Here is a 25,539-nt window from a genome sequence, read left to right on the forward strand (position 1 = left end):
AAGCGCGATCTGCCCCCGGGCTAGGGGGACTCAGCGGGGTCTGGGCAAAGGGACAGAGCCAGTTTTAAGCCGGAGCGGCGAGCTTGGCCCATTGACACTTCAGCCCCAGAAAGGGTTAACTGCATCCAGCCCGTTTGGTTTACATGTAAATAGAGAGCAGCTGCTCCGCGCGGGCCCCGGCTGGCCCTTTTAAGTTTTTGATTGGTTGCCAATGACATCACCGCCCGTGTTATAACACAGTGGACCCGGAGCGGCGTCGGATAAACCCTCCTTAAAGAGACGAGGCCACGCCCCCTGCTCCTCCCCCCAGGCTGTCCATTGGCCGCGGGCCGCTGTGAGGTAGCGGTCAGCTTTCTCCGGATTTCTACTGGCCCAACGTGCCGTCGGTCGGCAGCCGGCCCGCCCCCTCAGAATCTTACATTTACAGTGTAGCAAAAGAGAAAGTAACTATGTTGCTGCTGGAGATCAATGAAGCCAAGTGAATGGGGGCTGAATGGGCGAATCCTTAGCTGAAGCGGAGCGCCAGATGGTGGAGGGCTACACTTATTTATAAAGTAAGTGGAAGTCACCGCGGCTACTCCTGAGAGCCCGGGAGTGTAAGGCGGTGAGAGTGTGAGTGTGAGTGAGTGTGTGTGTGTGTGTGTGTGTGTGTGTGTGATGCGATGCTCACGGGGGAGCCACAGCAGGTGAGGTTATAGGGTTCCGGCTGATGGCTCACGCTACCCTGTGCGTTTACTCTCCCTGCAGTCTACTTGGATTTGGGGAGAAGAAAAAAAAATGAGGTTTGTTGGGATGCTTTGCGGCAGTTTTAAATGCCAGGGGCTTGTTAGTGCGCTGTGTTGCGAAGGGGGATAAGCGCCCAGAAGTGGGGAAGTAGCATTCTCTAACGACTTAATTTTCTTTCCAGCCCCTGCCTAGAGGTGGAAGGACGACTAGCAAGGGAGAGGGGATAGCATATTGTTTCTCTGGGAGGTTTCCTGGGCCAGTCTGGATGCTTTCATGGGCAACATATACGCCCGACCCTCTGCTGCAGGGATGCAGATCTCTTTATACACTCCGGGCGTGTGTGTGTGTGTGTGTGAGAGAGAGAGAGAGAGAGAGCCAGCCGCACACTCCGTGTGGAGGTGGGGGGTCCCAGCCTGTGTCTCTGCGAACACGCTTATGCGTCCCTCGCAAAGGAAATGGGCTGTTGATCCTGGGACGTATCCTACCTGATAACACAATAGCAAAGACTTTCACCGCTTGGTCCAGCTGGGAAACAGTTATAGCTTCTGGAATAGTACTTGCTCTTCAAAAAAATACTACGCAAGGGAGGGAGGAAGGAGGGGCGGGGAGGGAAGGGGTGGGAGGACAGGAGGGAGGAACGGGGGTGAATCCTTCTCTCCCATCCAAAGGTGGGTGAGAGAAACGTGAGTCGGTGGGGATCTGTGGACGTGTCGGGTGCGTGTCTCTGACTGTATGAGTGTGCGTGCGTGTGTGGATTCTGCCTGTGACACTTTGGCTCTGTGTCAGAGAATGGTGACAGTCTTGTGTAGACGGATGATAGATGACATTTCCCCAGACATCTCTTAAAGTTCGTTTAGGTGAGGACTCTTGCATGGGGTTTGGTTTCTTTTCTCTGAGTATGTCTAATAAAAGAGGAGCCTGTAGGGTCGGGTTGTAGAGTGCCCCTGTGCCTGTAGGAAGGAAGGAACTGTTTTCCTTTGCAGGCGTCCTCTCAGGTGACAGGAGGTGGACCCAGGGGGCAACACCTCACTGCCCCCTTTAATAGGGACTGGCTAATTGAAGTCCTTTCTATGGAATTCATCCTCTTCAAGGGGCAGGGGTCTTTCTGTGGGGGATTGAAATATTATACACAGTGGCTGCCTCCTGTTGAGAGAAGCTCTGGGATGCATAGTCTGTGCCACTAGGGAACTGAAGGAGTGGGCAGGCAAAGTGGTCCTTTTCTTAAAGGCAGGAGTGTGGGCGGGGGAGAGGGGGATTGAGGTGGGCAGCAGAGGAGCCAAGGGTGATGCATCTGCCAGGGTTGGGGGGTTACCAGACCTGGCTTCTTGACCTGAGGCTTTGTTTCAGAACAGTTCGTTTGTAACAAAAGGGGAAATGCAGAATAATTTATAAGAGACTAACGGAAACATGGGAGGTTTTAATATGACTGTGTTGTGCTTTTCAAAGGGATGCAAAGTAAGAATAGCTCCTAGTTAAAGAGATTCACTTGGGGGATACTTTCATTCTGATTCGCAGAAAGTTGCCATCCGCCCCTGATGTATATTTAGCTGCTGTATATTTCGGTGAGCCGTGCCAGTGCTCATGGTCATTCCCTCGCCTTTGCAGTGGGTGAAGGAATTAAGCGGGAAGTATGCAAGGGGGGACAAATGGGTCTTTCTCAGATGGTGGCACTATGCTTCTGCCCAGGAGATGAGGCCCGGAATAGATGCCTCTTAAGAGCCTTCCTTTCTGTCTTTGGCTTTTCTGATTCTCTGTGCTTGTACTTTCTCCGAGGCTGAACTTCGATGTAGGTCCATGAGAGGTCGTTCATCAACATTTGTGTAGACCGTACGTGGAACCTAAGACTTAATCACCAAATAGGTGGGGGCCCTCAGGTTGACATCATCTTCGAATCTCTAAAAATGAGTCTCGGGCTTGGAGAGTGGCATGATAAAGGGCCCTTAGGACAACTTCACTCAGAGGGATGCACAGGCCTTTCCTAGGGTTTGGATCAGACTGCCTTTTGTGTCACGTGACTTTATTCTTTCTTTCCCCCTCCCCTTCTTTACAGACTGTCTTGAGTTCTTCTTCAATTGCCAGTTTTCAGCCTCCTCATGCCTCCGTCTCCTTTAGACGACAGGGTAGTAGTGGCACTGTCTAGGCCCGTCCGACCTCAGGATCTCAACCTTTGTTTAGACTCTAGCTACCTTGGCTCTGCCGCCCCAGGCAGTAACAGCCACCCTCCTGTCATTGCCACCACCGTCGTATCCCTCAAGGCTGCGAATCTGACGTATATGCCCTCATCCAGCGGCTCTGCCCGCTCCCTGAATTGTGGATGCAGCAGTGCCAGCTGCTGCACTGTGGCAACCTACGACAAGGACAATCAGGCCCAAACCCAAGCCATCGCTGCCGGCACCGCCACCACCGCCATCGGAACCTCTACCACCTGCTCTGCCAACCAGATGGTCAACAACAATGAGAATGCAGGCTCTTTAAGTCCATCAGGTGGGGTGGGCAGCCCCATGTCAGGGACCCCCAAGCAGCTAGCCAGCATCAAAATAATCTACCCCAATGACTTGGCGAAGAAGATGACCAAATGCAGCAAGAGTCACCTGCCGAGCCAGGGTCCTGTCATCATTGACTGCAGGCCCTTCATGGAGTACAACAAAAGTCACATCCAAGGAGCTGTCCACATTAACTGTGCCGATAAGATCAGCCGGCGGAGACTGCAGCAGGGCAAGATCACGGTCTTAGACTTGATTTCCTGTAGGGAAGGCAAGGACTCTTTCAAGAGGATCTTTTCCAAAGAAATTATAGTTTATGATGAGAATACCAATGAGCCGAGCCGAGTGATGCCCTCCCAGCCACTGCACATAGTCCTCGAGTCCCTGAAGAGAGAAGGCAAAGAACCTCTGGTGTTGAAAGGTAATGCCCCTGTCCCCCTCCCAAGCACAGTCCTGGTTAGCCTGGGTTCACTTTGGGTTTGTCTTAGAAGTGCCAGGATTCTCCTTACCGTGGCTACGTGAGACCAAAATAGACTTCCTTCTTCTTGTCTTCCCTTCTTTGCCCTTAACTATTTTGCTGTAGTGAGAAAAACCAGTCACATGGAACCAGAAGCCGGAAGACCCGGGTTCTAGCCTCCGTGCAGCTTCTCATTTGTACTGTGCGAGCATTTCACCTCTCTGAGACTGTTCTCTCACCTTTTAGCGGGGCTGTGTACCACCAGATGGTATCTCAAGTCACAGCTGGTCCAGTAGCTCTATTCCAGTCAATAACCAGTTGGAAAGTTATTGTCTCTCAGATTTAACCAAAGTTGATGGACCAGAGGAAGCAGAAGCTATGGTGAACTATCAGTAAACCTTCAGGTACCAGTGCTTTTTATAGGAGATCTTCTTTCTCACTTCTGACTAGCTTGGCTTTTCTATGGTTTATAAAGTGACCTTCAAGAAGGGCAGAGGTCTTTCCTGTAAGCACCCCCACCCCCCCCCCCCAGCACCAAAGCGTAAGTGTACCAACGACATCCATTCTTCTGCCAGAGCTCCAAGGGGACAGAGACAGTTTTATGAAATATTCCTCAACCCTTTGTTCTTTCTGGCCTCATCTGACAACCATTGGCATCATGGCTCCTTCCAAGATGGGGTGGTCGGTCACTTGGCCCCTTACACTGAATGCAGAATAACTCTCATGTCAGTGTTGCTGAGCCTGGGCAGGAAGAAATAATTACCCACTGTTTTCTGAGCTTCTTCCACACAGTGTTGCCTAACATAGCAGGGGAGCCTTCATCTCGTGTCTATCTGACTCGCTGCTCTTTGCCCTCAGATGTTGTCATTTGGGGCACTACACACCACTCTTTCTCTTTGGTGCCTTCTGTCCTTTGAGGGCACTGAGAGATGGTCATCTTCTCTCTTTTCTTCTCTTGTGTCTTGAGCTAAGGTACACAGTTTCTGGGGCACATCACTACCAAGTCTCCTGAAGCGTGTTGACCAGAGGCACTGCTCTGTTCTTTGGAACACCTTGCATATTTAAATGCAATAGGCCATTGGGATGAGTAAGTCAGTTGTTTGGTCTTTCTGTGACAGCTCTGCCATTCTCCTTCTTGTCTTCTCGATCATGCAGTCTGCCTTTTGTTAAGTAGCATTCTTGGAAATATGGTTCTGGATTACTTTGACAAATCCCCCACCCACCGCGACCCCCATCCCATCCCCTCCTGCTCTTCTTGAGCTTGCTGTCTTTGGGCTCAACTGCCACAAAGGCATAACTTTTCCTAGGGTTGGTAGGCTCTGGTGGGAAGGAGAGCATGATGGAGGTCATATCCAGAGAATTTCAGCAGGGCCCAGGCATTTTTGTTGTGGTTGATGAATTTTCTTAGGGTTACAGACACATTCAGACTTCCTCTGTGTAGCTCTGTATTTTATTGTTTTCTGTTCTTGTTTGGTTGACTTTGAGTGATTCCCAGTTGGCGTACCCAGCTAGTGTTCTCGCACCGTGATCTTGGCTTGTTTTGTCTTTTTTGGATGAGAAAATACAGCCCCCAAATTTCTCATTTGTAATAGTTTATCTTGGGGAGCAAAGAGAGGGGGTAGCCAGTGGCCTTGTGGGTCATCTCTTTGCTCATGTAGTGTCGATGTTAGGAAAAAGCAGACCTTTTGTGTCTATGTGATTTGAGGACAGACATCAAACAATACAAATTAAGGTGACTCTGGACTTGAACATGCAGATGATTAGGCGGAATTGGAGATCTTACCCTCTTGTTTGCAGTGGACATTATTGTGTTTAGGGGTGGCCTGTCAATTGCTTGGAAGTGAACCTCCCCGGTGCTACCAAAGAAAGTGGGGTTCCTTCCCGGTGGATGTAGCTGAGAGTCCGGGCAGCCTGGGCTTGCTCCTCAGTGTCAGTGAAGTTAAGATTGCCTCAGTGGGGCGGGGCCGGACATGCTGCTGACCTCACCACTGGGCACCCCAGGCGGCCGCGGTGAGGGCTCGTCATTTTCGGGTTGGTGAGACACAGCGGCGGTCGACCTGGAAGACGCGCTGGTGGTTGAGGTTGGATTATTCGTAGTTTTGGGTACTTTTCCTTCAAATATCTGGGAATTTGATTGAAAATAGTTTAGGAGCAAAAGGATTGGTAATTTAATTTATTTATTATTGTCATCATTATTATGTTGGTCTCTTTGGGGGAAATGGCTTAAAATTGGGACCAAGATGGGAAAGAAAGGAGAGTGATCGTAATTACGATACCCATAGCTACCCTTTCATCTGAGTATACCAAAGGTTAATACCATAGCACCGTGGAGGTGAGGAATAGGGTGGGCATCTCTCAGAAGACATGGCCAGCGACTTCTCCCAAGTTCTTGAGTGGGTCAAGCAGACCATTCTGGTCTGGCTTCTCTGCTGAAGTTTATTTTGCTAATCCCCTCCCTAGGTGATGTAAGATTTTATTTTAGTGAAGTGGTAGCGGTACCATTTTGGAATGAGTGATTTTTTTTTTTTTTTGCAGGGAAACTATGGTGGTGAAGGTAGTTAGAATGAAGGGTAGAAACTTTGAAGGCCTCATTAATTTATTTTCAGAGATTTCAGTACAATCTTGGGTAATTTATGGCTGGCCCAACTGATTCTCTGGTTTATGTTTGTAAACTTGTAAACACTGGTTGCTACCCTCCCCTGTCCAAGTTTTCTGTCCCCCTGTTTCAATGCCATGTTCTCCATTTTTGGTACTGCCTCTCAAGTAGAGCGGCTGCTCAGTTACCATTTTAGTAATGCTGTGTCAGGTTGGGAAGAAACTGATCAGAGGCGCAGAAGCCCCTGGGATTAAGTTACTGTTCTAATTTACAGTCCCCTCCCCGTTGTGACCTGTGTCTGAATCTATGTTTTATTCTCATCTTCTGAAGAATAAATGGCATCAGACCCGTGCTTCTACTTCTTCTGGTGAGAATGATCCAAATGCATAAATATTTAGGGATTTGCAAAATCTTTGAGAGAATTACAGTCTGTTTTACCCCAAGTTGATTTTCAGTATGATTTTTAACCAAACTGAATAAGTAGGCTAGATGGTTCTGGACCTCCCAGAAGGAGAGCCACCATCTTTGTTTCGATGTTTATAAGGTACCCTTCCCTTTTCAGGAAAGCTGGATTCAGGAAAATAATCATTTACCTGTGTTGAAAAGGATAATCTACTGCCACCTGCCTCCTCCTTAAAGACCTCTGTGCCTTTAAAACCTTTATTATAAGAATTTTCAAATATATCGAAAAATAAGAAAGGGGATAAAGAGCACCGTATACCTACCACGCAGATGAAACGGTTTTTCATATTTGCCCTATTGACTTTCTCTTCCTTTTTTGGTTGTTGAAATATTTTATAGTACAGGCAACATTTTAATATAGCCAGATATGTTTCAGGTTTAAAGTTACTGCTCTAGAATTAATAAGGCTGCAGATATTGTATAGTACAGTGCAGACAACATTTTCACTCCTAAATACTTCAGTGTCTTACGCCCACTTTTTCAAACTTAGCTAGCTAAGCTTGACTTGCTAGCTTGACTAGCTAGCTCTCAGGTCTGTGGAGAAGCCTCTCTCCCTCGGCGTGGGAGGGCTCTGGGCCCCTCCTCAGGGGGCTGTAGCTCCCTCTTCCACGCGGATGTGTCAGGCCCATGCCTGTACTTGGCTCTGTGCTGTCAGGAAACAAAGACTGACCGACAGACCCAGTCCCCCCACGGACCTGCCGCGGACCTGCTGCTGCACCAGCAGCGTTCAGTGGGGAGCAGGGGAGGAGAGACAATCACTTCAGGAGGCTAACCTGTAGGGAAGATACGATAACACAGGGAGTTCAATTTGTAAACTATAAAACCTTCCATCATAATTCCTGAGGAATGAACCACGCAGAGTACACGTTCTTGCATAATCACAAACGATTCTGAAGTAACACTTAGAGGCGGTACTGAGTTTGATGACCAAGTGTGAAAGGCTGTGCTCAGTAATGAGAGACCCCCAGGAAAATAGTCTTTTTCTGCGTTGTTTGTCGTGGGGGAACAGCAGTCTTCCTCTTGTGTCTCTGGATGTCCGGAGGAACTTTTTAAAAGATACGTGAAATAAAGACATACCTCCTATAGGCACAAACTTAGTGTTGTTATTCTGAGCCCCTGCTTAACATCCAAACATGCCAGACATTCGCCTTGTCACAAATGGTGGGGAAATTCAAGCAGGATTTTGGATCCAGTCTGTCTGATTCTGGCCTTGGTCCCTTCTTACTAGCCATGCACCCCTGGGCAAATTGCTTCATCCCATACTTCCTTAATTTCCTCCTTTATAAAAGAGGATGTAACAGCAGCTATGTTACAGTGTTAGTCTAGGAGTCAAAAGAAGTCATGTGTACAGAGGGCCCAGACCAGTTTTCATACATGGTGAGTGCTCCCTAACTGAAGCTTCATACTATTATTACCATTGGTTGAACAGAAATGATGGCGTCAGTATAAAGACAATCTGGGCTTCCCTTGCAAAGGAGTATAAGTGACAAGCTAGGTATAACACAGAGTGTGTGTGTGTGTGTGTGTGTGTGTGTGTGTAGCTATGGACTAAAAATAACTTGTTGACTGTTCCCTAATTTAAGTAGCATACGGTTGGAGTGCCAAGTAATTATAAAAACATGTTGGGCCAAGACGCCAGAGTTATTTGGGCATATACTAGAATTATTTATTTGTAGGGGAAATTTGTAAAAATGTGATGATGAGTCTGTCCAGCTAGTGTCCCATAAGTCAATAATGAAAGTGGAAAACTATTAAGCTTCGCCTTTTCTGGCCTCTCATCAGGCTGATTTATTTTTGGAATAAGGATCGTAGTCTGACTATAAAAGGGTAGGTGGAAGGAGGGGGAAGTGTGCTTAATTTTCAAAAGTTCTCGAAGCTTTGAGTTGTGACGATATGGCGTGAAGGGAAAAGGAGGGAACCGTGGGAAGACCTGCTCATTTCTGTAAGTGAGACGGGATCCTTTTCTCTGAACTGGTTCACAGTGGCCTGTACTCTGAGCTTTTGGATTTACTATCCTGCCTCCTAATTAGAATGTAAGTGGAAAGATGTAAGTGAGCTCTCTCCCCCATCTCGGTCCTTGCTCTGTCTGTTCCTCGTTCACTGTGTGCTCAGCAAAGTGGGGTTTAGCCCATTTACTCTTGAGTTCAAATCTAGGCTTTTCTATTGACCAACTGTAGGTGTCCTTAGGGAGCTCAGGTCACCTCCCAGAGCCCCACTTCTTTCTCCACTGTAAAAGAGGGATAATTCCCCCATCCCAGGATGGACTGAGACAACGGAAATCAGGTACCTGGGCACATAAATAGCTCTCAGTAAAGCCGGCACTGGGCCCTGTTCCACTACCCTTGTGCCCTTTCAGATCCTCTTACATTAGATGTTGGTCAGAGGAAAAGATGGCAAGTTGTTCCAAGCATAGTACTATGGGAGCATGTTAATATCAACCACTTGTCCTTGCCAGTTCAGATCAGTTAAGTTAACCATCTGGCTTGTCAAGGGCAAGTTCAAGAAACTCCTTTCCTGGCAGTAGTAGATAATGATTTTAGATTAGAAAAAGGAGCGTAAGGGCAGGGAGGGTTGACAAAATCACGGGAGCAGAGAAACTCTCTGTACAGCCTGTGGCGCACGTACCCTCAGAAGCTAAGGGTGAGCCTCTGACCAGAAGCCAAGCCAGCCCTGCTTCCTAAGACTCAGTGTTGGCCGCAGCCAGGCTCCCTACCCCAGCCTGGGGGAGCAGCAGTTTGGGCATAAAAATGGGTCAGTTTGCAGTGCCTAGGCAATTGACTTCAAGTAGATAGACAAGGATACACTGTGCACTAGGGATGGAAATTCTGATCCCAGAGGAGGTCTTCTCACATTCTTTGAACTCAAGCATCCCAGTTTTTAGAATAAGAAGGAACTTTAGAGGCCCCCTAGTCCCAAAGTTGTCCCTGCAGGCTGCCCACTGGAATCCCCTGGGGTGATTTAAAACCTATAATGCTCAGTTCCCACCTCTGGACAGTCTGATTAAATTGGTCTGGGGGTACAGCCTGTGCATCAAGAATTTTAAAAGCTTCCCCGGTGATTCTGACATGCAGCAAAGTTTGAATACCATTGATCTAGTCCTGTTTTTTCATTATGCAGTTACTGAAATGGGCCTAGAGAGATTTTAACTTGCCCAAGGTCACATGCATGACAAATTTTAGAGCCTAGATCCTTAGTGCTAAAGTAGGTCTTGCCAGGTCAATAGTGTGTGTGTGTGTGTGTGTGTGTGTGTTATTATCTAATGATAACAGTATCTAATGTGAGCATACAAATATGAAATAATATACTTAATTAATCATTTTTAGTATTGATACCCTTTCAGTCCAGAACTATAGGGATCTAAGTCTAAGCTGTTTTGAAAGCAGCAACTCATGGTCCTGATACTTGCCTGGGTCCTGGAAATATAGGACAAATATTAACATTGATTTAAACTTGTCTTCTGGGGAACTTAATGGTTTAAGAATGAGCTGGAACACATGTATCAAAGTGCACCCTTGTACCAAAGAATCTCAGGGTTCTAGGGACTTTTTGATATGTTGGTCTCCACCGAGGTACAGTCTGTGCATGGAGGTGGCTCATTCATTTGTTCAGCAAATACTACTGAATGCCTTCTGCATGCTGGGCACTAGTTTTCAGGCTGGGGACTCTGCCCCCAGAACCCTTACAATCTTAATGCTTCGGTGAGAGCATACCCAGACCAGGCCAGTATTCCAGATCTTTCTACCTTGGAGATCATGTACCTGTTTGTATTCTTCATCCTCTTGTCCTACACAACCTTATTCAGGGAGGAGTTCATCTTCAGGGCTGTCATTCTCCTGGGAAGTACATGTTTGTGGGACATTTGGCATTCCTTTCTTTGTCCCTTGCAAGATAAAGTCTGGCTTTTTCTAAGCACATCTTCATGGGCCAATAGAATTTCTTCCCAAAGACTTGATCCAAAGAGAAATGATTTTTTTTTTAATTGTAGGTTTTTAATGGAAAAGGGAATACACGTTCTCTCTCTGCTTTAGAAGCTCGAGGCTGACAGACCTTCTTCGTGCATTAGAGTGGAACTTTGTAATTTGGACCTCACTAATTTTGGACGTGTTGCTGATAGGAACATGGCTGGTGTTTATTTTTTCCTGCATGCTATCTATGAAAAGAGGGCATGCTAAGCAAACAAGTGTTGTAAATGATATTTCAAAGACAAGGTTTTAGCCTGCTCAGGGGAAAGAGAAAAAAAAAAAAAAAGTTTGCAAGTACAATTAAAAACCACTCTAGGAGACAGGGCTGGGATAAAAACACAAGTCTGTCATCTCAAAGCCTGCGTTATTTCCCCTGAACCATGTGGGTCCCTCTTGGGCAAAGTTTCACTGGTGCATTTCCATATACTCTATATACTCTACTACACTCATATTATATAACTCTTACTAATTTGGAAAAATTGGAGGGAAGAGAAAATGATGAGTGTGAATCAAAACACGAATTTGACCATACATTTAGAAATACACATTTTATGTTGACGTTGATGTGTATTTTCTAATTATGAAGTCTGACTCTGAGATGTTTTCATCCATCAGCCAAGAGGAAGATAGCATCCTTTTTCTTCCTAGCTTCTGTCTGTTTTATCTGTTATTACTTAAAGGTGTGAGGATATATATATGTGTGTGTGTGTGTGTGTGTGTGTAATATATACATATTACATATGTAATATACATATTACACACACACACACACACACACACACACACACACATATCTCCACTCCTCTACCCCAGCAAGACCCCTTTTTCATGTGTAATGGGAAGGAAAGGGAATCTGGAGCTTCTGCTCTTGGGTCAGGAAATGAGCCCTGTAGCCCAGGACTTTCATAGAAGCTAAAGGACGTTACCCCAGGCCCTGCTTCTGGCAAAGTGGAAAATCACTAACAGGGAGCAAAGGGTTTGTGGATTCCTCAGATTATCTGTATTGCCTTTAAGGTTTTACTTTCAGTGAAGACCTCATCGTCTTTTTTCTGCCTTCTGAGACTCGAGTTTCATGGAAAACAAAACAAGGCCAAACTTTCTCAGGGCTCCACCAGAGGGTTTCAGTTTCTTTGTCTCGCCTTCCAGATGGGACCCGTGTTGGGCATCTCTTGCCCAGTTTCTCAACGAGAGACATGGATAAAAATGCCTGACCCAGGGGTTGTCCCTGGCTGGTGTCCCCTTTGTAGCGCATAAACCTCTCAGGTTGTACCAGGAGCTCAGCCGATCTCACCTGGTGTCTGCAGGTGACGAGGCAGTCACCGCTTTTGGCAGGGCATCGCTCTCCAGTTTCCTTTATAGTTCTTCTATGGAAGGACTCATCCCACATAGTTTGAATCACGGCCCCAAGGTCCATAGCCCCCGGGGCTGAACGTTGCCAGCTGTTGCTGCTGGCAAGTGACAAGAAAACCAGGTGGGAGGGGCAGGAGAGGGGCAGTGGAGTAGCAGGAACAGAACAGGGTGACGATGGCAGTCCCCTCGGGGTGGCAGGGCCTTCCAGGTCCTGGACTTGGTCCTGGGTTCTAATGTTCTAATGTTCAAGACAGTGAATTACTGTCATTAGCTATTGGAGCATCTGCTTCCCTCTTAAAATAGTTAAGTCTAGACACAGACTTCTAAGGGGGCTTCCGTGAAGGGCCGGGGGGCATTTTCTTGGGTCTTGTATTTCTAGTCTTACGAAAATAGCACATTTTTATGATAAGACTTTATAAGAAGGGTTTTATGGTTCTCATGAAGTGATATTTTCATCTGACAGCAGAACACCATTTAATCACACATAACTACTCTGGGTCTAGCCAACCTGTCATCCCTGAAACTTAAAAAAAATTATTTTCCAGATAGTTTGGGAAGTTGGGCATCGGACTGTCATAATCTGTGTCTTGTTTTGTTCTCAGTGCAGCTTTGTGAGCGAGGTTGTAGATCCCTGGTTTCACGGATGCAGAATTTGAGGAACAGATTCAATATTTTCTTCCATGTTATTAACCAGTGAGTTGGTGAATGAGAATGGAACCCCGGTTCTTAGGATGTTGAGGGCCAAGTTCCTTCCAAGCTGACTGCATGCTTATTCATAAATAAGTGAGCTCTAGATCTCGTTTCTTATGGTTGCTGTCAGTGTGCTTTATCTCTGAGGTGCCCTAAGTTATATTATTTCCCCCATCCCCTCCGTTTTCTTGTTTACCCTCCACTGGGAATGCCACTGCTTAGAAAATTGGCCCACTCTGTGTCCTCAGAGAAGAGCTGTCTTCCCTGTGACCTCGCTCTGAATTATATCTCAGCTTTTGGCAACTTCAAACTTTGGTGATGGCAGAGGCTTTTAAGGAGTAACAGATTGAATAAAGAAACTTTGAAGACTGCAGTAATTATCTCTAACATTTATGAAATGTTTGTTATATATACCAGGCTCGGTGCTCGAAGCTTTATATCTCATGATAACACTCTAGCTTATACGGGAGTGACTGAGACTCCAAGAGGTTCAGGCCCTTGTCCAAGGTCATTCAGCCATTAGAGCCTGGGCCCAGCACTGTTATGGTTCTGCTCGGTGCGTTTTCAATATAAGAGAAACTTTGGATGCATTCTCCTAGTAGCCTGTGGATATGGAGGTGATGTTCCTTCTGCACATATTAATATATTTACTTTCTAGAGGGGGAATTAGATGAGCCAGAAAAAAGATAGGTACAAAGTTAGACTAAGAAAGTATGATGGAATATGTGATATGATGTATGGAGTGAGATGATATGTGATGACCTCCCGCAGACTTCGATACCCAAAGACGTTTGATTGCTTTGTAGTCATAATCCATTCTGTTAGTGTGGATAATAACGTTAACTATAGATCTCTCCCCCGCCCCCCCAGTCGTGTGAGGAAGGAATTTCTAATAGGGTTATCATTATCCTTTGAGAGAGTCAATTCTCTGGGATAAATGAACAGAGATCTTAAACTATTTACTTTTTATTATTTTTCTTTTCTGCTTTCTTTTCCTTTCTTATCTTTCTTCTTCCCTTCTATAGCCTAAGCCTGCACGTACAGCTCAGATCATCAGGGCGTATGGCAGGGATGAACCCTAGAAAAAGCCTAACTGACACCCTCAAAAGCTAGCAGAACAGACCCCTGGGAACCTGGGCCAGAAGCAGCAGAATTATTGAGTATGTGTTCCAACAGTCCCATTTTACAGATGTGGACACTGATGACTTACCCAAAAGCATCGAAGTAGCGGGTAGCAGAACTAGCACAGGATTCATGTTTCCTTACTCTTGATTCAAGAATTTGTTTTAACCCCAGTGGGAGTGTAATCCTTCAGTTTGTATCTGAATTGTTATCAAATAAGAGACTCTTAGGGGTCCACACGTTTGGCCAGATCACTCCACGTTTTTATTCCCTTTTTCTTTGTAGTGAGCTTAGTATGTGATTTCTCAATGAAGTGGTCTGCGGATTTGTGTTTGTCATCACCCTTCTTCAGAATTTAAATCTCTCCCAGCACACCACGTATGGCAGGGAGGTTAACCACACGGATTCTAGGGCCAGACTGCTGAGTTTGAATTCTGAGTTTGCTGCTTATTAGAAGCATGAATTTGAGTGCACTAAATTTGGTATACCTTGTTTTTCTTATCCAAGAAATGGGGAGGATAAGGATACTTTCCTCATGGAATTAATTGAGGATTAAATGAGATAACACCTGCACAAATGCTTTGAACAATGCCAGACACATAACAACTAGCATTTATTAAAAATGTCCCATAATTATAATCTGAAAGAGCCACAAGAATAATTCATCGTTGTCTATTTATGTCCAGGGGATACATGAGTGATCTAATTCAGAAAAATGAATTGACATTGCCCCTGGTACAATATAAATAGAAACAACTCCTTGACGCTTGGTAGATTTGGGTTTAAGGGTTTGGAAAAACCCAGTGGGGTGGATAGCGAAGTACATCCATACTTTTTTCTGAATCAGTGCCATACTGGAAAATTATAGACTATTTCTCTGTGAGGAAATCTTATAAAATTAAGTCTCAGCAAAGACTCAATTACATACCCATTGTTGGAATATCAAGAAAATTTTAGAAAGGAGAAAACAGATGATATACTCATCCCCTTGCCTGGCCTGGTTTCATTTTTACATATTCTCTTCATTCTTTACCCATATATGTGTATAGTTTGCAGAGTTTCTCATATGGAAACTGAAATTCATTTTCACTTTATACTGCATGTAGTTTTGCTTCCCCCATCACCAGCAGATTTTCTTTAAATGTTATGACATGTCTTATTTTGTGGGTTCCTCACATTTTACTTAACGAATCTGCCTATCAATGACATTAAGATTATTTCCAAGTTTTTGATTTTATAAGAGAAGCCTCTTGAGGGAGTCCCTTCTGGAATCTTCCTCACCACCCTCCCCACCCCCACCCCCACCTTGAGGAATAGAGGGTTGGGCCAGCTACCTTGGCTTTATATTGTGCATTCCTGCCTTTCTCTCCAGAATACAAGAACCAACTACCCAGGAAAGTTACTAATTTTTAGGGAAGGCTTTGACCTCAAGCATAGGTCTCCACAGACATCTCAGTGGTGTGTGCAGCACACATCCCTGAATAAAGCATGTGTTGGTAAATCTTGGGCTTCTGCTTTGATGTGCAGAGTGAGGAAGTGTGGAGATACCACTCAGCGCTGTTAAGAAACAGAAGCCATTGTGGAAGTGGATGGTCTAGCAGGGTCAACACCCCCTCGTTTTGTAAATAGGAGTCACCCCCAATTTCATGCTGCTGATAAGATACTCCAAAAGGGACATCATTACACTAACAGCAGAAAGAGTGGGACTTTGTGAGATGCTGACTAATATGTGTTTCTGGGTTCCCCTCTTCCCTCCTTCTTAAACCCTGGGGTTTTAGGACAGTGTTGAAGTCTTCTGAGTGTTTAAGCAAATGCAGTCAAAAGAATACATCAGATTGGAGAGACAATTCCCATTAGTTCTTTTTGCCAAATTGAGGTAAAATGCCCTTTAAATAGGAGCTAATTCTCCGACAGATAATTAGCTTGTCTTCCTTGATAAGGTATGTGAATTGGATTGCATTTATTATAATTAATCTTGCGTATTATGTAAAAATGCATTTGTCTGCCCTTATTAGGTGGATCTCTTTATTCTTACCTTGAGGGTGGCTGGCACTGCCCCCACCCCAACTCCAGTGAGAATTGAATGAATTAGATGAATGTCAGGGTGTTGGGCAGCTCTCCCTTGCAAAAGTTGGGACCCACAGCTGAATGTGGGGCACCACCATTAAAAGAGACAGCACTTCCATATTAATATCTGCAAAGTTTCAAAAAAAAAAAAAAAAAAAAAAGAACCTTTGAGAATGTTCTGGGACCTGAGAATCAGATCCTACAAAGCTGCCTAAATAATTACCTTGAAATCTGTCCCCTACTAGTGACATTTTTCTGAATTTATAGTGCAGAACTTTTTCCCAGGAGTGCAGGGTGGGTGACTGGTTTGGTATACTAGCTGGTGGCTGGGCAGTGACTCTGGGAGGTGGCCCAGGGTGAGGAGGGGCTCCTCAATGATTCAAGGAGCCTAAACACCTCCCTCTGGTTTTCTTCAACCCTCTCCCCTCCCCCTCTCCCCCAGCCATTCACAGCTACTTACTTGCCCTTCCTCATCCGCCTGCTCTGTGCTTTGGGGCATCTTTTCCCATTGAAAGCTATCGCCTGCAGTCCCTTGATGTTGCCGGTTTGAAACCTATGTCAGGGAGATGTGGGAGCATGGGAATAAAAAAGCACGCTATGGATTAACTATCCAAGAGCCTCTCTACTCCAAGTTGAAGTGGTTCTTTTCCTGAGAAGAGGGGGACTATTTTACATTCTGTGGAGCTGACTGACATAGCGTGGTGTGGGTTTTAGTCATTTGCCACTGCCTCTGTACACATACATATTTCAGTTCACATTTTTAAAAAGGGATGGTATGGCACTGAGGTCCAACTCATTTAGTGGAAGTAACAGCCCTCCATCTAAGCTCTCCCAATGATCTCTATCTGCGCTGTCCAATATGGTAGCCAGTCTGAATGGAAACATGTCACATTTGTAAAATACATGCTAGATTTTAAAGACTTTGTGTAAAAGAAAAATGTAGTATATTTCATTGATAATTGTTTTAACATGGGCGTGCCTGGGTGGCATACTTGGTAAGTGTCTGACTCTTGATTTTGGCTCAGGGTCATGATCTAAGGGTTGTGAGATTGAGCCCCATGTTGGGCTCCGTGCCCATGGAGCCTGCCTAAGGTTCTCTCTCTCCCTCTCCCTCTGCCCCTCCCCTACCTCTCTCTGTCTCTCTAAAAAAAAAAAAAAAAAAAGTTTTAACATTGATTGCATGTTGAAATGATACTATTTGGGACATGTTGAGGTAAGTAAAATATATTATTAATGTTAATTTTATCAGTTGCTTTTAACTTTTATAAATGCAGCTACTAGAAAAAAAAAATTTGTTACATGGTGCTGATCTATATATAGTAATAACAGTATTATTATCCAGATCTACTTTTTAGATGAGGACACTGAAGTTGAGAGAGGTTTGGTAAATTGCCCAAAGTCACACAGCAGAAAGCCAAATTCAGAGCCATCTGACTCTGGAGCTCGCACCCTTCCCCACTGCTGAACTGTATGATAGAGAATTTGTCTGGCTTTTGTCCTTGGTTCCTGGGTCATAACCTCTAATCACACCCGAGCTTATGCTAATAAGATAGCTTAGGCTAATACGATAGTTTAGGCTAATGAGATGTTTCAGAATAAGGGTGGACCATCAGGAAGAAAAACAATGTGATTAGAGAATGGGGGCTTCGCTATTACCCAGACCTCCTCCTGGTAAGAAAGAAGGGCTGGACATTGAGTTCAGTCACATGACCAAATGGTTCACTCAACCATGCCTATGTGATGAAACCCCAGTAAAATCTCTGAACATGAGAGCTCAGCTCAGCTTCCTGATTAATGAATACGTTGATGTGCTGGGAGGGTGATGGGGGTCCTCGGGGCATGGAAACTCTGTGTTTAGGACCTTCCCAGACCTCCCTCTCTTGGTCTCCTCATTTGCCTGGTTCTGATTTGTACACTTTGTAATAAAACTCTAAGAGTAAGTACGGCATTTTCCTGAATTTAAGAGTCATTGTAGTGAATTATCCAAACTGAGGGGGTGTGGGAATCCCAGAATTTTAGCCCACTGGTCAGAAGTGTGGATGGCCTGGGACTCCTGAACTTGGCATTGGCATCTGAAGTGAGGACAGTTTGTTGGGGACTGTGGCCTTCGCTTGTGGAGTCTGTGCTGACTCCGTGTTGTTAGGGTCAGGATTGTACTGCAGCCTTACAGGAGAACACACCTTTCATCTGGATATATATTTTAGGGGCACGGTGATTGGGAAAATGAAGGACTTGCTTGTTTCCCTAACCCCATATCATGGGCGACAATGGCTAGTTCCATTCTAGACGTGTAAAATGACTCAGCCTTTGAGTCATTAACCACCAGTCAATGCTTTTGACCACTAGGCTCAGCCTGGAGATGGGGAAGTCTCTGACGCCACCGCAGCCTGTAGCTCCTGGCCTCCAACCCTTAGGGTCTGCTCCGTGTCTTCATTCCGCAGACAGCACTACGTGATGGTGGTGGCATATAGAGATGACATGCCAGCACCTCCTTCATCCCAGAGATTCTTAAATATTGATTTGGGATGGAGTTCCTTATAGGAAACTGATAAAGGGTGATGCTATGGGTAAGGAGTATTTTTGTAGGTTATTTTTTACTAGTTTTCATAGCTAGAACCATACTTTTTTTGCTGTTAAGATTTTATTTATTTATTTGAAATCAAGAGAGAGAGAGAGAGAGAGAGAGAGAGAGAGCACAAGCAGAGTGAGGGGCAGAGGCAGAAGCAGACTTCCTGTGGAGCAGGGAGCCCAGTGTGGGGCTCTGTCCCAGGACTCCAGGATCATGACCTGAGCAGAAGGCAGACGCTTAACTGACTGAGCCACCCAGGCACCTCTAGAACCATACTTTTGTGGTTCCATTACATCTCATAAACACTGTGTTCAAATCAATTGTTGTCTTTTCTTTGGAGGCTTTTGTTTGCATTTTTAAACCATGATCCTGTGTGCTTTATTGATTTATTTTTGTTTGGTTTCTCCTTCCTTGCTTAAAATAGACACTGTCTCTTGCCTGTGGTTCTACTAACCATTACCCTTCTGTTCCTACTCAGGCCTGGCCCTTGTCCTGCAAGGCCTCCTAGGTCACCAACTCCTAGAAAGTGGAGTCCTGCAAGGACATCTTGGAGTGGCCCTCGAAGGCACGTTTCTAAGAAAAGACAAACTTAAACTGTGTGGTGATTAGGAGGGAAAGATCCTTTACCGGAGAAAGCTAGGAATAAAACCAAAAGGGTTCTAGAGGTATAAAAGAGGTCTTTTGAAATACCCAAGATGACTTGATTTCTCTCCAACTTGGACCAGCCCTGGGTGCTCGTCATTCTGTCCCTATGTGAGGCTTGTTCTTCAGAGCTGGTCACTTTCAAGGTAGGGGACTGTTAACCCTTGAGCAGCTCTCCCTGCCACTGTTAGTGACTGTGGAATGTCAGTCAGTCCCAGTTTCTAAGAGGCAAATTGGGTCATCGGAAACAACTAAAGGGGTACAGAAAGCTAGGCATTCTGTTCTCACCCCGACCCGCGAGCCTCTCCCTTTCCAGAGGTCCAGAGCTCCCGAGGCCCCTTTTCTGCCTACGAGCAGACTGTAATGTTACATAAACGTTGCTACAGAGACATGAACAATGAAACAGAGTAACATGTAACAATGTTAGAGACAGGAGGAGACATAATGTTACTCCTGTGAGAGAGCAGGGGTTGTCACAGCCCTTTTTTTAGGGAAGAGGAAGCTCCTGTGTTTGAAGAAAAAGTTTTGATGATATGATCATGCTTTAAAGTGACCTTAAGATTAAGTAACTTGCCCAAAGGAGCAGCGCTAATGAGGGGGTGAGAGGAACCCAGAATGCCTGATTTTTAGATCCAGCATTGTGTCTCTTCAACGGGAGGCAGAAGAAACAGCCCCCGGCGTGGTGAAGACCTTCTCCCCGAATCGTCTATCTGTTCCTGCTCACCGTGCCCAGGTGGGAGGTCAGTGAGCTCAGAGAGGTTGAACCAGAGCTCGTTGGGATTTGTACACTCAGTCCCGGGCCCCCCAGCTCATACCGAGTGCTTTATAAATGCGTGTAGAACTGAACTGCCGCCGCCCCCCTCCTCCCCCACCACGGTCCCTGAGATCTCTCAGGCTGGGCGTGTCCTCCAAGCCTTTTTTTTTCTCCCTCATGGCTGCTTTCCATCCATCTCCCCTTCTCAACACTCATCTGGAATGTCCAAGGGGGAGGTCTGGGGAGGGAAGAAAGCATTGGAAGTCACCAGGTGCACATTGTCTCCGGCTGCAGCCCTCCCAAGTCATAGCTACTTGTCACATGCAGGTCCGGGTCCTCCCGCAGGCTGCCACTTCTCCGGGAGCCTTGTCGGCCCTCCTTCCCAGCCGGAGAGTGCCAGCATCTCTGTGTCCTTGTACTGACCTCACCTGTCTGGCCCTGCACCCGCCTTCCATGAGTCATAGCTGGACGGTTCTTTTTTTTTTTTTTTTTTAAATAAAAAAATATTATTAAATTTTTTTTTAAGATTTTATTCATTTATTTGATAGACACAGTTCACAAGCAGGCAGAGGCAGGCAGAGAGAAAGGGGGAAGCAGGCTCCCTGCCGAGCAGAGAGCCCGATGTGGGGCTTGATCCCAGGACCTTGGGATCATGACCTGAGCCGAAGGCAGCGGCTTAACCCACTGTGACACCCAGGCGCCCCTATTTAAAAGTTTTTTAAAAAGATTTTATTTATTTATTTGAGAGAGAGCACGAGCAAGGGGAAGGGCAGAGGGGGAGGAAGAAGCAGACCCCCCACCCACCCCCCTCCCCCGGAGCAGGGAGCCCAACGTGGAACTCAATTCCAGGACCCTGGGATCATGACTTGAGCTGAAAGCAGATGCTTAGCTAACTGAGCCACCCAGGTGCCCCCTTGGTAGGTTCTTAAAAGATTTCTGCCAGTCCTTTTGTTAAGTTTCCTCGAATGTGTCTTCATCCTTCCTTCTGTCTCATTAGATTTATCCTCAGAGAATATATGAATACACACACACACACACACACACACACACACACACACACACATATATAATTTTTTTTTAATCTTTCAAGTCCCTAACATTATGCTGAACCATGCATAATAGGCGTTTGTCAACTAACTGGCCTTTCCCCATCTCATTCCAAAGGTCACATAATCTAGAAATATTTCATGAGCCCCTGTACAAATCGGGTATTACTCTGGGTGCCAGACTGTAAATACCTTTATAATTTCTGTTAATAACTACCAGCATTAGCTCACTCAGTTCTTGCAATAACTCTGTTGTTGCCCATTGGCACTGTTATTTGTCCCATTTTACAAATGAAGAAACTAGAGTACAAGAGGGTTAAGCAGCCTGGCCAAGATCCCACTGCTAGAATGTCCTGGAGAAAGCTCAGGCCTCAGCATGGTGAACTGTTGGGCTCCGGTTCCCCAAAGACAAACAGCATATGGACATTCTTGGGTGGGGTTGGCAGGGTGGGGTGTGGGGCTCACCAGTTGAATAATCACAATACACAAGTGAAGAAATGACAAGTAATTTCCGATTGTGGTAACCGCCCTAAAGACAATAAACTCTGAGACTTGATGATACAAAATGAAGGAGTGACCAGAGCGGGTTCGCTGTAGACTGGGTTTTCGGCAGACCCCCCCGGGGGAGACCGCGTCTGATCCTTGGTCTGAAGCACCCATGTGACGGACGAGGGGGAGATGGTTCCAGGAAGGGAGAGCAGCAAGTGCTTGGGCCCCTGGAGTGGGAGGCTGACCACCCACGCCGCAGCACCGAAAGCCACCTTCTCCCTCGTTCTTGCCACTGTCCACCCGGAGCTGGTTTAGCGAAGCTGTGTTAAGTCACTGAGTGCTAACATTGGGAGCGCAGAATCGCAATTTGTAGAAACTTCTGATTTCATAGAAGTGGCCGCAGAGGACCCAGGCTAGAACCCAGATCCCTTGATCTTGTGTTTCAAGTGCTGGCCCGTTGGGACTTCTATCACCCCAAGAAATGTGGGGCATTGGCGTGGTCTTCAAGGGTATGTGGCCGGGCGGTGTGACAGTGCCAGATGTGGGGAGCATCTCAAGCCAGCTCTTCACTGCACATGACCGAGGTTGAACTGGCCATGACTTGGTTGGCCCTCCACTTAGCCTCAACTCAAGTCCATGACCGTGGTATATCGTCCCAGCCTCCTCCTCAGAGATGCACTGGTCTCTTAGTGAGTTTCCCCTTAATTTCAGGAGGTGGTCCACAAAGTGGACCTAGACCTGCTAGCTTTTGATCTGGTGTGACCTCCTGTCTCTCGCTGTGCCCTGAGGCCTCCCCTGGCTTTGGGCCCACCCTTCTGAGCTCAGCCCTCCCTCCCTCGGGGGTCCGACTGTGGGCCACGGGCAGGCTGGGTGCCATCTGCTGTGGGGGGAGCTCACGCCTGCTCTCTCTGGCCGTTGATCGTTGAGTGCTCAGGCTTGCTTCGTTATTCTTGCCAAATATAGAATTAAGCTTGGTGACTTGAGGAACTTGTTGCTATGCTTTTTGTGAACTGAAAACATGGGTTCTGTAAAACAATTCAGATTTTGATGTTGACACTTGATCTTTTCCCCTTCCACTTCCTGAATTCCCTGAGCTACAGCCTTTGACCTCCAGGGCATATTTAAAAAAACAGTGTCATAAAAGCTGTTTGTTTGGACATGGGGCTTTCATTCAAAGCAGGTGAAGATGCGCCCAGGGTTGTTGGCCCGGGCTCCGAGTGTGTCCCTTTGCCTTGCTTCCTGCCTGTCCTCCCCTTCTCTTGCCATGGCTGTTTCTAGATGACCTTTTGTGAATGTAATTTCCAATGAGAATGTTTCACAGTAGAAATATGCTCTCCCTTGAGGCTTTGCTCCTGATACTTCTAGAGATTTATTTAATTGGGCTCTACTTAAATCCCATTGGAAAACATACTTTTGCTGTGAAGTTGTGATGTGTTTAATTTGGGGTCTAAGACAAATGTCGGTCCTCGGGGGAGCTGGACTGTTAGCAGCCATGCTCCTTTTTGTACACTGGGGTTGTTTAACGAATAGCTTCACTGGGCTTTCCTCTGTTTGTTTGTTTAGCAATGCTTCATTATTTAAACTTCTGCACTGAAAAGCAAAGAATGTTTTCCCTCTCTTCAGAGAATTAAATAATAATGGAGAGTATCTGGTTGAGCTCTTGGGAAAAATATGGCTTTGTGTTTTATAACACTCTCCTCCTGTTAACATTCTTCCCTTTGCAGCCTTCCAGTATGATCTCATGGATTTTTTCCCCCTCCCTTAATCCGCCTTGATGGATTAACCGGTATTGAGGTTTTTAGAGAACAGAGAAGGTGGAGCCCTACCGTGGTAGAGAGTAGCTTCCTAAATACACAGAAAATGTCCAACAAAAATGTTCTTCAGCCCCGAGAGGTGCAGCGGGGACAGCATGGGTCAATGCTGATCCACAAGGAGTATGGATGTAGGTGTCTTTGGGAGTGGAGTAGGCTTCTCTGCTTGCAGCCGGCTCATGGAGCTAAAGTTCTGGAGGGTTCCATGGACTTGCTTCTGATGGCCATGCTGGTCCTATAGGCAGCATCCTCATCCCGACTTGGAACGTCTCTGGCTTGATTTTAAGACATGGTACTGACATGGTTCGGTCCCCAGGGGCCAGATTCTCAGGTATTCCATAAGCTTGGGTGTGGTTCTTGGAAAGTAAGGAATTATAATTTGTATTTTTAACAAGTCAGCTATGGTGCTGTTGAAAAGCGGTACTGTATTAATCTGCAAAATACCGTAGACTGGGTCACTTTAAACAACAGAAGTTTATTTTCTCCAGTTCTGGAGGCTGGAAGTCTGAGATCTGGGGGCTGGAATGGTCAGGTTCTGGCGAGTGTCCTCTTCCTGCTTTATAGGTGGTCACCTTCTTGCTGTGTCCCTGATGGTGGACAGACAGTCGCCAAGCTCTCTGTCTCTTCTTATGAGGACTCCACCCCATGTCCTCATCTAAACCTAATGATCTCTCAAAGGCCCCCATCTCCCAATACCACCACATTTTGGAGTTGGGGGAGTGTCAGGCTTCAATATGCAAATTTGGCATGGAGTGGGGGACACAGTTCAGTCCGTGTAGGTACAAAAGATATTATTTGGGGAAAGAAAGGGTGTGATTCATGCCCAGGTTTTGGAGTAGAGTTAAATCACACCATCTGGTAAATTAATTTTTCCCCCTTCTCTCTTGATCCCCTTTTCTTTTCAAACACATAATAATCCCCTATTATCAACTTCTGAACATTCAAGAGCTTCCTGCTTGCTGAACTTAGAATAAAATCTTCCTCACTGCTTAATGTCCCTAAGAGGCCCTCTGCAGAGTTTTTTGAAATCTGCTGGTCACTCCCTCCCCCTGCCTGCTCATTAGGCTTCAAACATGTGGCTCCCTTGAGTCGCCACAGGCGTACGAGTGTCCTGCCCTTGTGAACAGTGTGGTTCTCTCTGCCCTCTACCCCTTTCCCAAACCAGCCAGTCCCTTCTCATCCCCAGGGAGGCTCTCCCTGAAACCGATCTAATTAGTTCCCTCTTCCAGCTCCCAGGAACTGGAGGGCACCTCCTGTCCCTTATCATAATTAATCATTACCTTTTTCTTTGTGTGTTTATATGTTTATCATCCATCTCCTCCCGTTGGACCCTGACCTGTGGGGAGGGAGAGAGGGGGAGAGAGGGAAGGGACATCTTCAGCATGTCATTTCAAATCCCAGAAAGTTTGGGAGGGCTCATTCTTAGATAGAAGAGATTATAAAGGGAAAACATCTACAGATATCCCTGGTGTGTCTAAGAGAACCCAGAGGCTAGAGCGGGGTGTTTCTGGTTCACCTTTCTCCCTGGGAGCTGGGTGGTCTGTGCTGAGACTCTGGGACAGTTTAGACGTGGAAGGTTGGAGGACTGAGAGGGAAATCCGAACTTGCAGTTTTCCAGGGCCCTGGGGCTGAAACTTCCTCCGGTCCTCCCTTCTTTTCTCTCCACACACCCAGCCTGTATTTTGAGAGGGATACTTCTTCGTGGAAAGCCATTCACTTGATTGAGTCCCAAAGCCCTCTGGTGAAGAGAAAACAGTTACCTCTTCTCTCTTTCACTGGCATTTTTGGTAGTGGGGCGGGGGGAGCTCGTTCTAGAGGCAGGTAGATGCCCCACGAGAATGAGACTCCACAAGTCGGTCTTCGGATGGAGTGGGAGGCCTCAGGGGGCAACCGGACCCACCAGGGATGGCCGCTCTGCCCATTCCAGGCCAGGCCGTAGGGCGAGGGGGGCTTGTCCCAGCCTCTCAGACAGAGGCGCAGACTCCCCGGAGCCAAGGATGCTCACCCCTGCCTTCCAGGTGGTTCTTCTTGAAACCTTCCTGACAGAATGGGGAGAGTGGGTATCGAGATGGGGTTTTCTGCATCAACAGGGCCTCACTCTGGGGGCCCGGGAGGAGAAGGGGCCTGATCTCTCTTCCCATCCCTACCCCGCCCTCTCTAAAATTAGGTTTCAGAAATCATCTGCGGATTTATTGGCAGGTCAGGCATCATACCTGTTCCAGGTAGACTCTCCCCTCTCGGTTTCTTCCCTTATTCTCCCGTGGGGTTTCTGAGAGAGGAGGTGGGGAGAGGCAAGCGGGAGGCAAGGGAGGC

The 25,539-nt window shown here is 46.4% G+C and overlaps 1 protein-coding gene across 1 annotated transcript in view; it reads left to right on the forward strand.

Annotated features, from left to right (window-relative positions):
* The first annotated feature begins 396 nt into the window (after nt 1-396).
* Nucleotides 397-25,539, forward strand: part of DUSP10 (dual specificity phosphatase 10) — a 39,565-nt gene continuing 14,422 nt past the window's right edge. Inside the window, exons 1-2 of the mRNA XM_080824295.1 lie at nt 397-554; nt 2,777-3,630. Of these exons, the coding sequence (XP_080680421.1) occupies nt 2,820-3,630 (811 nt within the window). The 5' untranslated portion in view covers nt 397-554; nt 2,777-2,819. The remainder of the gene's footprint in view (nt 555-2,776; nt 3,631-25,539) is intronic.

Source organism: Martes martes (genome assembly GCF_963455335.1).
Source record: "Martes martes genome assembly, chromosome: 15".
Classification (NCBI taxonomy): domain Eukaryota; kingdom Metazoa; phylum Chordata; class Mammalia; order Carnivora; family Mustelidae; genus Martes; species Martes martes.